Raw genomic sequence first — 12,467 nt, 5'->3', positions numbered from 1 at the left:
CGCTACTAATTGGTTTGACTTACAAATGGCTAGTTTAAAAAAAAAAAAGGTATCTAATGTGGTATTTTTACTTTATAATCAGTAGAATTTTTTGTTGCAGATGACAAAAAGATGGCTAAACCTTAGCATTAGCAATGAACGACTTCTGTTTTGTTTTTCTTCCAGAAGACGCACTCAGTCATCAGGATATGATGCCAGGTAGGATTTGGTATCTGCATTGTGGTTTTTTGGGGGGGTTTTTTTGTTTTTTTTTATACTTTTAATCAATAGATGTTTTTGTTCCAAATGACAATATATGGGCAAACACTTCAATAAACAACAGAATCACACTCCAAATTGACCAAATTTTAATATAACCGTGCTCACAGGCTGGTGCCAGTTGTCCTGCAAGTGCATTTTTCAATATATTCGATAATAATCCTTTTAAAATCTTTAGGATTACTATTGGGCAGTTTATTATTGTTTATTTTAATTAATTTTTTTTATTTTAAAAGTGACACAAACAGCCTGCAGTGCAGTGCATAAGGAGTGCACAGAGAGAGCATTTAACAGTATTACATATATTTTCTATAATACACAGATAACGAATAATACATAAATACACAATACAAAATTATACAATGACCAATCAACAACAAATTGAGAGTATAAAAATCATATAAATGTCAATTTTGCTATTGACAAGACAGTGAGCAAACGTGAGAAGTAGCGACCATGTGAGAGAGGCCAGCACACAGGGCCTCAAAAAATGGCTGGTGACAGACGGATGCAGTGTTATGAAGCAAAACACAAGGGATGAGGGTCCTGCTCTTACGACCTAGAAGGATGGGAAGACACAAATAATGTGGCACAAACTGATGGTAGCAAAGGCAGAAAATGTTGGAGCCACAGAAGATTTTATAGAAGGTTATTTACTTTTTACAATATCATAGTGTGTGTGACTGTTATTAATATGTTTGTTATAGTTTTGTTTCTCTTTCATTCTTCTGGAAGACATTGCCAACCATGGAGTGTAGAGGGTGCTGTGAGGAGCAGGCACATCAAACTAAATTTGTTTGTAGCTAGAATCCCCTCTACATCAAATAATCCCATAAGGAGCCAACAGGATCAGTTTGCCCAATGTGCCCATGGAGTAGTAGGCACCATCATTATTAAGCTGCTGGAGCAGCTTTGTGAGTATTGGGATTTCTATTTTACTGCTCTTATATTTTCCTTGCTTATTTTACTTCTTGTTTGCGGAGTTCTTACTGAGAACTCCAGTGAAGAGTGCAGGCAAGACATTAAGGATGCAGCCCTCAGTTTGGGAGGGGAACCACTGCCTCCTCAGTTTTACAGTGGGCAGTGCTCATTTTCAGTTCAGAGCCCTTTCCTTCGGTTTTGCTGTGTCTCCATGTAAGGGATGGCAGCACTTTTGTGGTTGAAAGGTATGAGAATCGTTCCTTGCATGGGCAACCTGCTGATAATGGCAAATTCTGCTGCACTTCTCCAGTCCCATCTGCAGTTAACCAAAGAGACCCTGGTGGCACATGGCTGGGTGATAAAATATGCCAAGAAGCACCTGCTCCAATAACAACGTCAGAATTTAAATTTCTGGTTGTTCTTTTCAGTACCATGTCGTCTTACCAGATAACAAGATATTGACTATTCTGTGACTGGTATCCGTGCTACTGGCTGGCAGACAGGTGTCTGTTCTCCAGTGCATGCATTCACTGGGAAAGATGGTGTCTTGTTTCAAGGCATTTACATTTGCACGCTTCCATTCGCAGAACCCTCAGACTCCACTTCTAGCAAGGTATACACAAGCGGATACCGTTCTTCAGGTTGTCTCTATCGACCTGTCACTCCCTTTTTAGGTGGCTGAAAGTATGCCACCCTATCCAGTGTCTTATGTTTATGGCCACAGATACCTTCTGCAATGGAGTGCAGTGACACTGGGTCTTCTCCTGCTGGGACTCTGGTCCCGGAGTGAGGCTCTTCTTGCAATAAACGTCCTAGAGCTAGGTAATAAAAGCTCTGCTTGAAGCTCAGACTTTCAATGGCATTCTTTAACCTCAAACATGCCTTCAAAGTGTTGGTTCTGTCAGCATTGCAAAAGCCATTTTTTTTCAAGGCTGGGGGACATTGGACCAGGGGTTGTAGATGGGACTGCAAGGAGCTGGCACTTAACGAAAACTCTGTAACTTTAACCCAAGCTCCTCACCTCTGCAACCCCACTGCAACTGCAGTGTAGTTTTAAGTGCCTGTGGAGTAAGGCACGTTTTAGGAGGGCTGCTTGGCAGCCCATTTGTTAGCTTAATGCTATTTTTCTTTTAATTGTAACTTTTTATTTTTATTTTTTTATTATTAATTATATAGCATAGGTGCTGTGCAGCGGCTGCCGCATCTTGCTGGGAGCCACAACGGGGGAGGGGGTGCACTAACCAGCGACACTACCCAGAGCACTCTGGTCTCATAAGAGACCGCCTGGGTTTGGGGACAGTGCATACCCGCACTCTTGTAGAGGGCGCAGGTGGTCAGTGCTGTCCTCGATGGCGGCGCCATCTTGCCATGCTGTGTGACGACGGCTCCTCCGGGGAGAGTGCCGGATACAGGCCGCCCACTTCTTGGGCAGACAAAGTGTTTCCCCACAGAGGGAAGTAACACTTCATGGGAGAAGCCTCTAGCTATCTCCGCTAAGCGGTAGCGGAGCCTATTAACGCTAGCTCCCCCTGCTCCACGGCTGCATATGGAAGGCTCCTAAACAGCATTTCCTTACTGCGTAGGCTGCTCCTGGTTTCTGAAGGAAAGACAGGGACACAGCCACAAGCTCCTCTCCTCTGCGGGGTTTAGACAAAGGAAGGCTAAGTATTTTATCATTATTTTTATTATTGCCTGTTTGGAGTTTAGCAGTGCTCGGTGAATGCACTTTATTTCTTTTTGTGTGGGGCTACCTGGATAGCGCAGGCGTGGCAGATATGATGGACAAGTCAAAGCCCGCCAAGGTCCAAACCTCTACATTGGCGATATTGTTCGTGTGCCCAGTGTCATGTCAAATTGCCATATGGACAGTTGGACTCCGGGGCGCTGTGCGTGGACTGTCAGATGGGTCCCACTTGTGCGCAAGCATCAGGTGGTGCCACATCCGCCTCGGACGAACCGGCGTGGGCTCAGGCTATGGGTCGGTCGCTTTCCGACTTGGTGAGGCTCATAGTTCGTCACGAGGAAGAACAGGCTCAGGCAGCCGCGCCGGTCCCTATCATGCAGTCTCCTCCCGCTGCCGAGGTGATCATCCACCCGGGGTTTCGTACCATGGAACGCACAGCAGCGGGATTCGAGAAGGTTTCCTCTTATATGGAACGGTTCTTTGATGATCCTAAGCTCCGCACTGCGCATAAGCGTCTTCCTTCCTCCATGGGACCGTTAGACATTTCGGATCCCGAGGAGGAGGGGGAACTTCCAGAGGAGGAGGTTCTTGATGAAGATCTTGATGAAGAGGAAGGTCAAGGGGTGGAGGACCTCATTACGGCATGGACTGCCTAGACCTGGATACCCAAGCAGCAGCGGTTCAAGCGTAGGCGTAAGAGGATCGCTTGTTTCCAGCTTTCTTGGATCTTGTCGAGGAGGTGTGGAAGACGCCAGATAAGAAATGCTCCATCCCTCGTAAGTTCGCAGCCCTTTACCCGCTCCTGCCACACCAGGTCACCAAGTGGGAACAGGCTCCCAAGGTGGATGCGGCTGTGGCATGTTTGGCCAAACACACTGCACTTCTGGTCCAGGGCTCGGCATTTTTTAAGGATCCCCTGGATAAAAAATTGGAAGGCTGCCTTCGGGGCATTATTATTGGCGTGGGGGTCGTTATTTTCCCTTTGCTGGCCTCCGCTTGGGTCACTCGGGCCATGGAGACATGAGCCGACAGACTAGTTGCTGGACTTCAGGGTGACCTATCCAGAGAGGCGTTGCTGGATTTGGCGGAACAAATTTGTGGGGCAGCGGAATATATGTGTGAGGCCATCCAGGACTGTGCTCAGGGTTTGGGCTACAGCAGTCTCGGCTCGCAGGGCACTCCGGCTCTGGGTGTCTGACGCTGAATCTAAGCGTTCTTTAGAAACTCTCCCTTTTTGTGGGGGGAGGGGGAGGGAGGGGGGGGTAATGTTTGGCTCTGAATTGAATACCTCATTGCCCAGGCAACCGGAGGGAAAAGAACTTTTCTTCCCGTAGTGGCCCAAAAACAATGGTTCCGGGCTTTCTGCTCTTCCTTTCAAGGGGGAACATCGGTTAGAGGTCAGGCTGCCTGAGGACAATTTTTTTTCCCCAGCAGGGATTCGGTTCCACGGGGCATGTGCCTTCAGGTTCTTGGAAGCAAAGGCTCCTGAGAAGCCTAGTGCCTGACTGGGTCCCTGCCCACCCAGTCTCGTCGGGGGTAGGGGCCTCCGATTCAGGGACGGTGGGTGTAATCAACCTCAGGGGGCCGCCACCACAACGTTTTTTCGCGACGGCCCTTCTCAGGGACATGGAGTAGATAATGGCCTTGACCAGGCCATCAGTTCTTTGCTTTCGGAAGGCGTTCTTGTTCTGGTGTCACAACAGAAATGGGATTTTTCCTCCAACCTTTTCCTAGTCCGAAAGCTCAACGGCACCGATCGCCCGATTTTTTTTTTTTTTTTTATATAAATCTGCTGGGCCTTGGAACACCAGACTGTGGGTGGACCGGTTCTGCATGGAATCTTTCCAATCGGTGATCCAGGGAATGTCGGTCAACTAATTTTTGGTCGTGCTCGACATCAGAGATGCGTACCTCCACATTCCTATTTGGGCAGGGCACCATTCTCTCCTCTGGTTCACAGTCAGACAGGCACATTACCAGTTCCAGGCCCTGCCCATTCGGCTTGGCAACAGCCCCACGCGTCTTCACGAAGATCATGGCGGCTATGGCGAGTCTGCTCCACTCGGAAGGCATGATGGTCGTTTCTTATTTGGACGATCTGCTAGTGGAAGCAGATTCGGCATCCCAGTTGCAGGCACATCTGGATCGCACGATGCAGGTGCTTCAGTATCCTGGTTGGATCCTGAACTTCGAGTCTCACCTCATGCCTTGCCAGCGACTGATGTTTTTGGGAGTGATCTTCGATAAGTCTCTCCAAAGAGTCTTCCTGCCCGATCCCAAAGCCCGGGCCCTCCGGGATTTGGTCATGAAGGTGCTGTCAGTGCCTCACCCCTCCATCTGGCTGTGCATGAAGTTACTGGGTACGATGGTCCCTACCTTCGTGACCATCCAGTACGCCCGCTTCCACTCGCAAAACTTCCAGTGGAAGATTCTCCGAAATTGGACCCCTCCTCTCAGCTTCTGGTTCTGTCGAACAGCACTCGCTAATCTCTTCAATGGTGGCTAGTTTCTGATCACCTGCTCCAGGGTCGTTCCTTTGTCACTCCCAGCTGGTTCATTGTGACTACAGACTCAAGTCTCAGCGGTTGGGGATCGGTGATGTCGAACCTTTATCTTCAGGGTCTTTGGTCGTCATCTGAGACTCTTCTACCAATCAATGTGTTGGAGGTTTGGCCCATCTATCTGGCTCTGTTGGGAGCCCAGGACATCCTGGCCGGCCGCCCAGTGAGGATTCAGTCAGACAACGCCACAGTGGTGGCGTATATAAACCACCAGGGCGGTACCAAGAGCGCGGTTGCCATGACAGAGGCAAGTCGCATTCTCACTTCGGCAGAGAATTTTGTCCTGGCGCACTCGGCGGTGTTCATTCCAAGCGTGGAAGATTGGGAGGCGGACTTCCTCAGCCGGACCACCTTCCTGCCGGGGGAGTGGTCTCTCCACCTGGAAGTCTTCCAGCAGTTGGTCCAGAAGTGGGGACTTCCGGAGGTGGTCCTGATGGCGTCACGGCACAATTGCAAGGTCTCCTGATTTTGTGCGAGATCCCGGGACCCAATGGCCTTTGCAGTGGATGCCATGACCGTTCCCTGGAACTTCCATCTGGCCTACATTTTTCCTCTGATTCCCATGTTACACTGGGTACTCCAGCAGGTCAGGGAGCAACAGGTTCCAGTGATCCTAGTGGCACTGAATTGGCCGCGCTGGTCGTGGTTCGCCACGGTCCTTAAGCTGGCTGTAGGTCCCGGTTGGTGTCTTCCGCTGCGACCAAATCTACTCCTGCAGGGTCCGTTCTGGCACGAGGACCTTCCTCGATTTGGCTTTGACGCCCTGGTTGTTGAGACTGAGCTCTTAAAAGCTAAGGGGTTTTACCCTTCCGTGATCATGACGATGTTGCGGGCTCGGAAACCGGTTTCGTCGCGCAACTACCACAGAGTCTGGAAGACCTACATCTGGTGTGAACGGTGCGAAGTTCATACATCACAGTTCCATCTTCCAAGGCTGTTGCCTTTCCTTCAGGGAGGTTTGGAAGCCAGCTTGTGCCTCAATCTCTGAAAGTACAGATTTCAGCTCTGTAATCTATTTTCAGTGACGTCTGGCACTCCTGCCAGAGGTTCAGACTTTTTTGCAGGGGGTGTTGCGGGTTCAACCTCCATTTCATCCGCCAGTGGCTCCGTGGGATTTGATCTTTGTCCTATCTGCTCTCAAGCAGGCTCCCTTGAGCCGTTGGATTCGTCACATGGAAATTGGTTTTCATTATGGGCATTGCCACTGCTCGGCGGGTGTCTTTGAGTCGGGGGCTTTGTCTTGCAAACCACTGTTCCTTATCTTACTGTTTAAGGCTTGGGCATGGCCATAGGAAATTAGTCCTGCAACAGCCTTGAGGGTTGGTGTACCTTGGCTGGATGCGGCAGTGCAGCAGCCTTGAGGGCTGGGTATGACTTGGCTAGTCGTGGCCTGATGGCTAAGGGTAAGATGCAGCCTTTGGGCTGTGGGAGCAGCCTTGAGGGCTGATATGCCTTCATTAGGTGTGGCCGGAGGGCCAAGGGTGTGATGCAGCCTTTGGGCCGTGGAAGCAGCCTTTGGGCTGTGGAGGCAGTCTTGAGGGCTGGTAAGTCTCTCTCGTGTAATATGCCCAAGGGCGTGGAGATGTGGCCAATTTCGCTGGCTTGACACTAGCAATGGTGTGCAGTTTGGACGCTGAGGTGCGGCCAATGTCGCTGGGTTGACACTAGCCGCCGGACTCTGGCATGCGCGCCAGGATGAGCATGCCGTGTCTACTAGATGACACAAACCGCAGTAGCAGACAGCGTGCGAGTCGGACCGCTTGGATGGAACAAACGGCAGCGGGTAAACACTGCAAAACAGGGTTCTAGAATTCGACCGACGAAAGGTATACTGGGCACAACTGGAAACTCGAGAATCTCTATCACCAGCATGGAGTGAAGCCTTGGCTGGAATTTAACAGAAACAGGGTTCAACCAGAGCAAGCCTTCCTAATGACAGACTAGTGTGCAGCTGAGCTGTGCACAGACAGGAGAATCAATTAGTGTGCATCTGATACTGCAGACAGTAATTAGTGCAGAGCCTCAGTAGCAACTAAGGCTGGAACTGCAAACAATATGCTGCAACCACAGCTCCTAACAGGAGGAAGGAGGAGACTTCAGCGAACGCTTGCCCGGTGTTCACCCCGCACAGCATTGGCAGAGCGGCGGCTTGTGACACTTACGTAATGATCGCGCTGTTCTCCGGGCAGTTCCTTCGTTTCAACCGACTGTTTCGGCTTTCCACCTAAACCAGGAAATAGTTTTTCCTGCGTTTTCCCCATCGGAACCTTCCCAGGACCGGGATGATCTGTCATTGTTGGACGTCGTCCATACCCTGCGGATCTATTTGGGAAGAACTTCGGACCTACGTTGTACAGACTCCCTTCTGGTCCTCTACGATGCCCCATAACGTTGCTGACTGGCCACGAAGCAGACCATTGCGAGATGGCTCCGCTTGGTCATCTATCAGGCCTATTCCAATGCGGGGCGACCGGCACCTGCCAAGGTGTCGGCTCATTCTACTCTGGCTGTGGCGATCTCCTGGGCAGCGCGCCACGGGGCCTCGGCTGAACAAGGTTGTCGCGCAGCTACCTGGTCCTCTGTCCATACGTTTGCGTGTTTTTACAGGTTTCATGTTTTTGCCTCCGCCGATGCCCACTTTGGGCGTACAGTTCTCCGGTTAGGAAACCTGAGCGTTCCCTCCCCTAGGGGCGGCTTTTGAACGTCCTATGGTCAAGTGTCCTCCAGCCTTGATGAAGGAGAAAAGGGAATTTTTGGTTAATAACCGTTGAATACTTTTCTCTGAATCAGTTTGGGGGTCACTGCGTTCCCTCCCTCACGCTCAGTCGTGTTGCGTAGTATTTTTGACAATGTTGGTCCCTACTGTAACGTTATTTTGGTTATAGGTAGGACAGTGTCACTGAGTTACTGCTTCTCCTTACTAGGCACTTTTGAAGTTGTACTGCAGTCATGGGGTTGCAGAGGGGAGGAGCTTGGGTTAAAGTTAGTCTTTGTTAAGTACCAGCTCCTTGCAGTCCCATCTACAACTCCATGGTCCAGTGTCCCCCTGCCTGATTCAGAAAAAAAGATTCAACGGTAAGTAACCCAAAATCCCCTTATTTGAACCACTTGTTTCCATGAACTTCAAATACCTAATTTTCGTTGGTCATTCTTCAGCCAGATTATTATTTGAATTGAAGACCCTATCTTCTAGAAATCCAGGACATTGCGCTTCCTGCCCTGCGTCAGAATCTTGACTCTGGCAGTGGAGATGAATTATTATTGAAGATCTATATGGATAGATCTGCTTTGTTGCTGAAGACTAATGTTCTTCTAATCTTGTATGATGTGCACAAGAGTTTGGCCAGCAAAAAAAAAAACAATTATTGTCAAAGTGGGTCACGGCTGCTATTTGTGAGGCTTACATAACTGATCTGGTAAAATGTTACTCATTTTACCAGATCGGTGAGCGCCTCTTGGGTAATGCAACACATTTGGTCAGTGGAGCAGTTGAGCAATACAGCCACCTTGTACTCTGTTAATAAATTCAAAAATGTTACAAATATGTTTGTGGCTAAGGATGCCAGTTTCGGCCATAAAGAGCGCTTACTTCCTTAGGGCCAGCTCTGGAACCTCCCCATTTGCAGTTTTCCCCCATAAGAATGAAAGAGAAAATATTATTTTTTGTACTAGCTTTAAATAAATTTGAATCCATCTGGGGCACATTGTGCTCCCATCCTTTTTGTTCACTCTGTTTCTGTTCACTCTCAGATTTGAATGTAGTTCTGGTTTGAGAGTTGTGTTAAGTCCTATGGAATTTTTAAGTTTTACCTAATCCAACTGGCCACTTATGTCAAAAGGGAAACACCTCCTAAGTGGTCAGTCAACCCCATAACATCACAATCCCTCTACTTCTACTGGAGTTTGCACCTGAGCTCACATTTCAGAGACTCCGCTTCCAGCACAGGCTCCTGTCCATTACATCAAATATTGATTGGAATAAATTTAACATCATAGGGGGGACAAGGAGTGGTAAATCTGATTACCATCTGGGTCCATGATTAAGTGACAGAATTGCTGTTGTCTCATAGCAAGCAGAAGCTACACTGCAGTAATGTCATCACACACATGCAAATTGTACATGTGGTTTGACAAATTCTGATTACTGTGTGCTGTACTAAAAAAACCTCTCAATATATATCTGCATGTGTGACAAGCTGAAGGGCATGGTGTCATTTTGTGACAAAAGCTGTGGAGGAGGGGGTCTGATGGCATATGTGAAACATTTTTTATTGAATTGATATATTAACAATAGAAGTATAGACTGACAGTGTCTGGCTACTTCTGTGACGTCGTTCTTTCAGTTGGAGACCAGAGAAGTTGGCTAGTTGGAATGAGAATCTGGTAATGTACGGGAGCAGATGACTATGGTCCATTTACTCACAAATGTTGTAAAACGGACGAAAACAGTCATTCAAACAATTTGGTTAAATCAAACCGGTTTAACCAACTTGTCTGACTGTTTCCGGCATTTGAGAGGAAATGGCTGATTGTTGTTTGCTCTTGTACCTTCCCAGATATTCTTTCCAACTAGTTGGATGGAAAGATAAATCTTTAGATGTGTGGGGATGTAGTTAAAAGGATGACCATCACAATATTGACATTCATAAGATCGACACCGTCAGAATATCGACAGGTGAAATATTAGGGCTAGACTGCGGAAGGGTGAGGCTGCGGGGGGGGGGAGGCTAAGGGTGTGGGGGTGTGTGTTAGGGTTAGACACTGCAAGGAGGGGTTGGGATTAAGGTTAGGGATAGCAGAGAGATACTCCCAGAGAATCGGAGAAATGTAAATTGTCAATTGTGGTGCTTATGATACTGAGATCATCTGCAAAACATGCACTGTAAGTGGTCACTGAGGACTGAAGTTGAGAAACATTGCTGTAAGTGTGAATTCTACTATTAGAAAGCAGGTTGAAATATGATGGTAGTACTTCCAATGTGACCCATTCCTTTTAGTTTACAATTATGACTTGTGTGGCAGCTTCACTGAAGAAATAGGTAAGACTTGACTATATACAGTCTTATGCACCATCTAGAGCACACTACACTTTTGAAGCTCATCCAACCGCTCCTTCTCCAAGCCCTGGTTTGGCAGGTTACATAGCAGCTCCTGCTGCTTCTTCCACAATTGTAAGGCTAGGGAAGTGTACCCGGGATACAGACTGACATTGGACTTTGACCCAAGGGTGTTTTCTAATAGGGGAAAACACCATTTTAAATGGAGTTCTTTATTAAATATAAATGTCACAGACCTCCTGTAGATCTCCATTTAAATAGTTTTTTTATTTAATGTTTATAGCATCTTCAGGTCTGAACAGTCTATGGGGTCGAGTTGCTATTTTCACTTCGAATTCGCATAGCGAATTCATTTTGAAATCCAGTTAGTAACTCGCACTGAATCAGTCAGAGTGAATTCGCAACTTTCCACTTGCACCACCCTGGGGGTGAGAGATGGAAAGGAGAATCTTAATTTAAGGTTAAAATGTCGGGGCACTGTGCTGAACCTCTTGGAAACCCCCTTCCTAATGACTAATTAGGCATTTGGAAGTTTCCAATTAAGTTTCTATAATTACATGTCATTTTTTGGGGTAAAAAAAAAGTCCTCAACTTACCCCACAATCAACTTTTTCGTTAGTTTAGGACCCCAAAGTTAATTACAATAATTTTTTTAGTTAAATTGCTTTTTACCTTTTTTTTTTTTTCCAAGGTACCCTCAAAGTACCCCAAATTCACCCTTTTTCCAACTTTTTTTTTTTTTTTTGTATATACCCCACAAACAGCCTTTTATACGGTCCTGCTAACTAAATTATCCATTTTGGGGGCTCCAGGATGGTCTCCTCACATTTTTCATGCATTTCTCGCAAATCTCATTTGGCAGTTAATTGGCACCCCTCTGCTGCGAGTGTTACGAATAGGCATTTTTGGATAGGAGAATTCTCGGGAGCGCGCTTCGCTGCGAAGTGTGCGAGTTTCAAGACACAAACTCGCTACTCTCTATTCACACCTAATTGGATTGAGCCCTATATATTTGTTTGTTTTCAGAACCCATGAGGAGAGCAGAGCAGAGGACGAAGTTCAGCAATTCACCGTTGAGGTAGAGCCTAGACAGAATGCTGTGGTTGGACCAGAAGAGGAAAAGCAAGGGTGAGAGGGAATCTATGATAAGGTCTTTGTTGCCCATGATGACTACAATATAAATATTATATATATATATATATATATATATATATATATTGTGTAACAGTTTTAGCCTAAATGTGAGAAAATGAATGTCAGAATAGTATGTGTGACTGTTAAACTTGATTTCTCTAATTTTTTTTAAAGATTATTAGATATATGTATTTTGAAAGTGCTTCTTTCATTCTGCAGAGAGGCCTCTGCCTGTGTGGGAAAGATCTTCCCTGTTGAGGAAACAGGAAGTCAGCGGTCTGAGGAAGATGATGAGGTGCCTGTGACAGACATTTATTTTGTAAGTTCACTGGTATATAAAGTATTTCAGATGCAGTAACTAGTAACAACTGGAAAGTCCCAGTTAATAAGCATTAAAGAGATGTCCACCTGTGTTTTAAATAAATCTTTGCAATATAAAAATATTTTTAATAACTAATGTGATTCAGAAAATAAATTGTGGAACACTCAGATGTACAGTATACTTTAAAACTTTTTATTTTTTTTGCAAAGACCTGTATTCAACTCAAGTGGTCTTGGTATATGAGTTGGTAATATAGATGACAAGGGAGGCCACCAAACAAATGCACCATGAAGAATAGTGCCTGAGATGGCTGAATTGATGAAGATTTAGAGGAAATGGTGGTTGATCACAGCTGTGGGTCCCCTAATTCAGTTCTGTGCAACTTAAGGCCCTCATACATCAGCAATCAATTGGGGCAATTTTACGTTTTGCAGATTGTTCTACACAGTATGTAATGTATGGGATTCACAGATCACAGATTCTGTCCAAAAAGTGATTGGACTTTGATTTAGCTTGTCCAACATGTTGGA

General features: G+C 46.6%; 1 protein-coding gene across 9 annotated transcripts in view; it reads left to right on the top strand.

The window, feature by feature from the left end:
• The window catches only part of PIP5K1C (phosphatidylinositol-4-phosphate 5-kinase type 1 gamma), a 111,184-nt gene that overhangs the window by 78,269 nt on the left and 20,448 nt on the right, over positions 1-12,467 (top strand). For 8 of the 9 annotated variants that reach the window (XM_088452963.1, XM_088452964.1, XM_088452961.1 and 5 more), the window contains exons 14-16: positions 166-198; positions 11,508-11,609; positions 11,835-11,934. In XM_088452963.1, the coding sequence (XP_088309089.1) occupies positions 166-198; positions 11,508-11,609; positions 11,835-11,934 (235 nt within the window). The remainder of the gene's footprint in view (positions 1-165; positions 199-11,507; positions 11,610-11,834; positions 11,935-12,467) is intronic. The other variant, XM_088452962.1, reaches the window with a different exon arrangement.

This window comes from Taudactylus pleione, unplaced genomic scaffold (genome assembly GCF_031769625.1).
Source record: "Taudactylus pleione unplaced genomic scaffold, aTauple2 ptg000560l, whole genome shotgun sequence".
Lineage (NCBI taxonomy): Eukaryota > Metazoa > Chordata > Amphibia > Anura > Myobatrachidae > Taudactylus > Taudactylus pleione.
This window is presented reverse-complemented; position numbering and strand designations above follow the sequence as displayed.